Genomic DNA, 6,633 nt, shown 5'->3' with positions numbered 1-6,633 from the left:
AATAAAGTAATTTGCAGCATAAATACTTAAATTTAACTCCTACCTACAAATAAATATCAAAGTTTATTTTTTACGGTAATAATACTTAAATTATAATTTTAAAACTTTTGTAGTTGTTAAGTGTAAAGTAAATAGCCATGTTGCAATTTCTCATTGGTCCATATCATGAATTTTTATTTTTTTAAAAAAAAAATAATTTAAATATACTAATAAAGATAATAACTTAACATTTAACAACTAGGTACCTATAGATTTATCGAAATATAACTTTACTACTAATAATTAAATTTAAATATTTATTTACAACTGAAAAATAAACTTAAATTTAATACTAAAAATTACTCTTCATATTATATAACTAATCCTAACAAAAACAAAAATAAATAATTATAAAATTCTCTCCTTCCTCACCCCTTCTCGTTTTTTTAATATATAATGCAAATTGGTAAATGGTAATGATTTCATGACTATGTGCTAAATTTCAATTGTAAGTCCAAAAGTGACTCTTTAAACACTTTTTTTTCTTTTATTATTAGATTCTTCTTACTCATTCATTAAATTTTAATATTATAATTTATATGCTAATAGGGACACAATAGAAATTAAGTCCTTTTTATAGCTATATAATGTTTTGACCATGATATATGATTTTGGATTATTTGAGCGTGAAAAGCTAATTATATATACAGTAGAACCTCTATCCAAGAATACACTTGGGACCAACTAAATTATATTCTAATTGGGAGGTTATAACTAAATAGAGTTACACTAGAAAAAAAATTAAAAAAATCAAAAAATATCAATGTAACAATAATAACAATAAACAATCATTAATACTATATCATAATAGAAATATTTTAAAGTAAATATAATTTCATACATGTATTATAATTTAAAATAAAATTATTAATTTTACATAAATAAATTTACAAAATACATGTATATATTTTATTAAGATGTAATTATTCTTATATAGAGGTATACTTTGTTAATACGGGACTTAAAAAATGTATAACTAATTACAATTTAGAGGTTATTCTTATTTATAACTGGCCCAAATCGGGACTTGATTTTTTTATAACAAATTAGAGGTTATTCTTGAATAGAGTATTCTTAAATAGAGGTTCTAATCAAAAATGCAAAAGGAAATAGCGAAAGTGGGAAAATTTATTGGAGAGAAATATTACTATTTAGAAAAAGATGGAGAGAGACCCATGATGCTTAAATGTCCTTGGCGAAACACTTGTGCCAGACGGTCACTAATTATTGGTCCATTGATGTTAATTCTAAATCAAATCAATCTTATTAGTGCCATCTTTAAAGGACTATCAATTTTCAACCACGTAAATTATATTTATATATTCTTATATATACACACACACTCACAACACGCATAGAGGTATGCAACAATAATGATGCATATACACTTTAGAGAAAAAAATCTTATAGTTAAAGGACAAAGACGGTAATCAAAGAAGTGGGTCCTTAATTTGCTTTGCTCATCACATATATAATAATTCCAGCTGCGAAATGGGGTCATAAGAGGTCTGACTTCAATTTTTGTTTTTGTTTATTTCATCAAATAATTAACAATTTTGTAGTTAACATACAATTATTAATTAATATTAATTTAATTATTGGGAGTTAAATTTAATTGTGTCTTTTGTGCATGTTTTGTAATACTTAATTATAATGTTGTAGAATAAACTGACCAAAAGTAATGTGATTGTATTATTTTTTGTAGGGTTGATCAAAACTTTATACGACTAAACCAACATTGTTGTTTTGCTTTTGTATTTTACTATTTATGGTTTTTGGGGTAGTGAAATTGATATCCATATATATAGGAGTTTAACTAGTTTGGCCTTGTCGTTTTCATAATGTTCACCTTAGCTGTTTGACAAACATTGTCACAGTTAATAGACTATCACATCTTTCTTTCCTCTTTTTCCCCTATCATCTTTTTATTTTATTTTATTTTATTTTTTGGGAGTTTTTTTCTTCTAATTTATTTATTTTTGTGTGAGGTGTCACTTGGCATACGGTAAGATAGGAATGGAATCCCATCAGCCTTTTAGGCTTTATTGACATAACTTGTTGAAAGTATAGGCAAGTATTATACGTGATGAACAAATTAACAAAATTAAATAGAATTTTCTTAATATTTTTCTGTAGCTAAATAAATTGATGTACAATTTGCTATATATCTATATATAGATTTCTACTGCATTGCATATGTAGATTATATTAGGCATAATTATATAATACACTATTTTTTTATTTTTTACATTTTTATAGTTAATTTTCTTTTTATATTTTTACAATTTTTTATAAAAATAATATCAAAATAACAAAAATATCACATAAAAAAAAAATTACAACAAAAAATTAACAATAAAATAATATGACAATAACATAAAAAAAAAAGCATCAAAGATGCTATTTTTCAAAATAAAATCATAAAAAATCGTAAAAATATTTATAATTACGTGCAATCATATTTTTGTAATTTTATGTATTTGTGAAATAATATTATTTAGAGTTACTCTATTATTTATATTATGTGTAAGTTTTGTTTCCCTTTTGTGAATTTGTTACTTACTTTTCAAGCTTCTTTTCTTATTTAATTAATTAATTAGCTCAAAATTCATTAATTTACAAAGAGAAACAGAGTTTATTTTTATAACATAATTAATCTCCACATTGTTCTTAAATAGTTTTTAAACTCCAACAACCATCTGAAGTGTCAAAGGGAGATCCTACCAATAACATGAAAAATATTTTTTAAATAAAAATCTCTAATTTAGGGGGGTCAATGGCAATGATGCATAACCAACCGTTTTTAGTATAACATAATTTAACTTTGAAACTTTTTATTTTATTTTATTTTTTATAATAAGGACATTCAAAACCGACTTTGATTATAAAATTAGGGGAAAAGGATTTAATATTTAGGAAATATATATATAATACAAAATTACAAAATGATCAAAATAAAAGGACCCTGCAAATATATGGTAGTTGAAAAGTAAGTGTCACTAAAATTAAGCCAGCCCTAATATATAGACAAGAGAAAGAATAACATATAAACAAGAATCTAAACTCATCTTATTAACCAGAGAATCATTGACATCAACCTGTACTTTTCTTCCCTACTACTAATTGTATTCATCTGTATCCATACAAAAATTCATATATATTTATTTCAATATATTTTTCAAAATGTATTTTGTGTGTGTGCTTGTGTCACCATCAAATGTGATGTAACATTTTAAATAGATACACATATATTATATATCAATGTTTAATAATACAGATATGATGATTCTGCAAATATAGAACATAGACAAAGATTTTTAGTTTTGTGATAAAGGGAAACATTTAATCTGTCAATCTTTCATAATCTAATCTAATCTAATTTACTTTCTTCAACAGTACAATAAGACATTTTCTTAAAGTTATTGCACACATGCAGAGATTTGGGTTTGTAAAAGATTGATTGAACTAATTATTAGTTTTCACTAACTAATTGAGTTTTAAGCTCATTAAGTGATGAGTTAACACATGCACTATGTTTGGAGTGACTTGCCTGTTTTCAGGGCCATAGCCAACAGAGTCTACACAATATAGTCCTGGACTTTGATATATATTGTTGGACTTGTATATGTATAATTGGAAAAAGACATTGTTAAAACTTATTATTTGGTCATTGAAAAAGTACATATTGTTAAACTTAATAATATATTTGGCTCCAATAATCAAAAATATCATAAATGGTCCTAATTTTAAAATTCTCCTTCCTCAAAAGTCAAAGGAAACATTATGGCGATCAATACTTAAAGCCCATGTTCTAAGTTGATTAGTTATAAATTCAATGAATTAACTAAGTATTAAGAATGTATTGAAAATTGAGTCCCAGTTCCCCAAACATTAGGCTTTCAGAGCTTAATTAAGCTCCAAATCATGAAGCAAGCAGCTTCATCCATGATTTAATATTATGTTTAACAGAGTTATTATATTATCAATAGATACTATAAAAAAAGATAAAAAAATAATCAAGCTTAATTAATGAAAAAGGACAAAGTAAAACTACCCTTTTGCGATTTAATTAACTCCAATTCATTATTCAAGAAAAAGAAGAAAAGGAAAAGTGAAAATTGGCATTTAAAGAAGTAACAACAAACTGCAAAATTTAACTAACTTTGCTATGTGTGGAGAGATTAGTTTAGACAAAGAAAGAAAGAAAGAAAGAAAAACAGTGTGGAAGAGAAAGCAGAGATAAGCACTACACTACTATACTAATACTAGTACTACTATTATCAAACTTGAGAAGCAAGAAACGTATTTCAGATTTTAGCCCTCTCCAAAGGAAAATTTTAATAAAAGGGCTCACACACACTTTAAAATTAAAAAGAAAAGAAAAGAAAGGAAAAGAAAAGAAAAGAAGGAGATGAAGCACACAAGACAACTAAGCTAAAAATCAAAAAAGAAGGCAATTCCAATATCCATGGTTGGTTGATGATTCATTAATGTTGCCATAATAAAGGCTCAAAAGATGATAGAATAGCAGACTCTGGCTCTGACATTGCTATCTGATCTTCCCTAAAGTACCCATAATTTTCTTCAAACAAGCTCTGATGATGGTACCACGGCGGAGGAGGATACAGCCACCCCTCTACCGAGTCTTCGAAAACGAACTCGTTCCCCGACTCGAAACTCGTATCCAAACTCGGCAGCTCAACTATCTCGCTCAGCTCTTCCGGCGAAGACGACACGTCGTAGCTCGATGACGAAGTTGCCACCAACGACGAAGAAGACGAAGACGAAGTCTGCGACATTGTCGATGAAGTACTCGTTGTTGTCGATGATGACGTGGAAGGTGAAGGAGATGGGTTCGGAAACTCCATTAAAGCCGCTTTTGTAGCCGCCGCTTGAACGTCTCGGGGTGAGTTAGATTCCGGCCGGGGTAATGATCCGGCTAGCTCGGGGAAGTTGAGTATTGCAGAGTTACCCTTGATGCTTAAGGCCGCCACGTCGTGTGCACGCGCCGCCATTTCTGGTGTTGAGAAAGTTCCTAGCCAGATCCGATTCTTCTTCCGGGGCTCCCTAATTTCGGATACCCATTTTCCCCATGTTCTCATTCGGACCCCTCTGTAAACCGGGTGCTTACTATTATTATTATTATTATTATTATCATTATTATTATTATTATTATTACTATTGCTGTTATTATTGCTACTGCTATTATTATTATTAGTATTACTATGACTACAACTTTCCCTTGCTCTCTTGGCCCGTTTCTGATTCGGGTCGGGTATTTTGCCCCGATCCTCATTGAGTAAGGAAGTAGTAGAGGACTCGGTTTCTGATGAGCTCACCGGGTCAGCACCCATTGCTGCGCTGATGGTGACTCTCTCTCTCTCTACTATTTCTCTCTCTGTTTCTTATACAAAAAAAGAGAGTTGAGACAAAAAATAATTTTGCTTTCTAATCTGAGGATCAGTACCCCAGATGAACAAAAATACAGATGCTATGACAGTAATTGGTATAATAAGGGTCTATATATGTATATATAACACTATAGTTTTTCAGAGAAGGAAAACTGAACGTGGAAAGGGAAAGGGAAGGAAAACGAGAATAGAGAGGGATTTTAGTGTTTTAGTGAGAAAAGAGAGAAATGAAATGAAACTAATAATGAAGAGAATGGGGTGAAAGAAAATATATAAACGGAGGATTGTTCTCTCTTTCTCTCTCCCCTCTGCATAAGTGACCCCCCACACGACTAGGGTAGCCTACCCTTTATTTTATATGACTTTTTTTTTTTAAATGATTTTTTAATTTTTTAATATTTAATCATATCATATATATATATTTATTACACGTAGATACAGAGAGAGAAAGTGGGTGTACGGTCAGTTGAACATGAGATGTGAGGAAGGAGGAGTAAAGGGGTTAAGGAGGGGTCAATCAACAGCTGGCATTATTATATATATATATGATATATGATATTTGATATAACATTTTACAATGAGAGTGAGAATGCAGTACTATACCTCCAATCCAAGACAATAAGGATTAATATTACCTTGTAGTAGAATGGGATACTCTTCCTTTACTTTGTACTCTTCAATCTTCTCTGCCCTTTTAACTCTTTCCTTTTTTTCATTTTGGCTCTTATTTGTTCACGGGCATTTTCAAATGTCATATATTAATAATATGCAGTGAATGCATCATAAATATTTTCTTTAATATTTTCCCTTGATGGGAAAATGGTTCTTAGTACTCCATTTGTTGGGTGTTTTAATTATTTACTAACTTTGGAGTTTTCTACTTCTAATAATAAGTTTATTTTATGTTTGATTAGGTCATTTTTTGTTTTGGTATTAGTAAAACGTGTATACATACATATTTATTGATCATGTATCATCACTTGGGTTATCATGGTCCCCTAATTAGTATGTACTCGTGTACAAACAAGCATCAAATATCAGACCTGCATACACTTTATATACACTAAATTATTGGATGAATCCTTGGTATAATTGGCATTTAGTATTTATTTTCGTTGTACCTTTTATTAATCCTCATCCCTTAAATAGCTGCTGCTCTCACCTAAGAAAACGAACTACTTAC

At 29.2% G+C, this 6,633-nt stretch overlaps 1 protein-coding gene across 1 annotated transcript; it reads right to left on the bottom strand.

Annotated features, from left to right (window-relative positions):
• Window positions 1-4,296: 4,296 nt before the first annotated feature.
• Window positions 4,297-5,793, bottom strand: LOC115708230 (ethylene-responsive transcription factor TINY). The gene has a single exon (XM_061108688.1). The coding sequence runs from the start codon at window positions 5,391-5,393 to the stop codon at window positions 4,527-4,529; it is 867 nt and encodes a 288-aa protein (XP_060964671.1). The 5' UTR covers window positions 5,394-5,793; the 3' UTR covers window positions 4,297-4,526.
• Window positions 5,794-6,633: the final 840 nt, after the last annotated feature.

Source organism: Cannabis sativa, chromosome 1 (genome assembly GCF_029168945.1).
Source record: "Cannabis sativa cultivar Pink pepper isolate KNU-18-1 chromosome 1, ASM2916894v1, whole genome shotgun sequence".
Lineage (NCBI taxonomy): Eukaryota > Viridiplantae > Streptophyta > Magnoliopsida > Rosales > Cannabaceae > Cannabis > Cannabis sativa.
This window is presented reverse-complemented; position numbering and strand designations above follow the sequence as displayed.

Excerpts from the sequence above, each read along its gene's own strand:
- LOC115708230 (XM_061108688.1), bottom strand. The coding sequence starts at position 5,393 with ATGGGTGCTGACCCGGTGAGCTCATCAGAAACCGAGTCCTCTACTACT.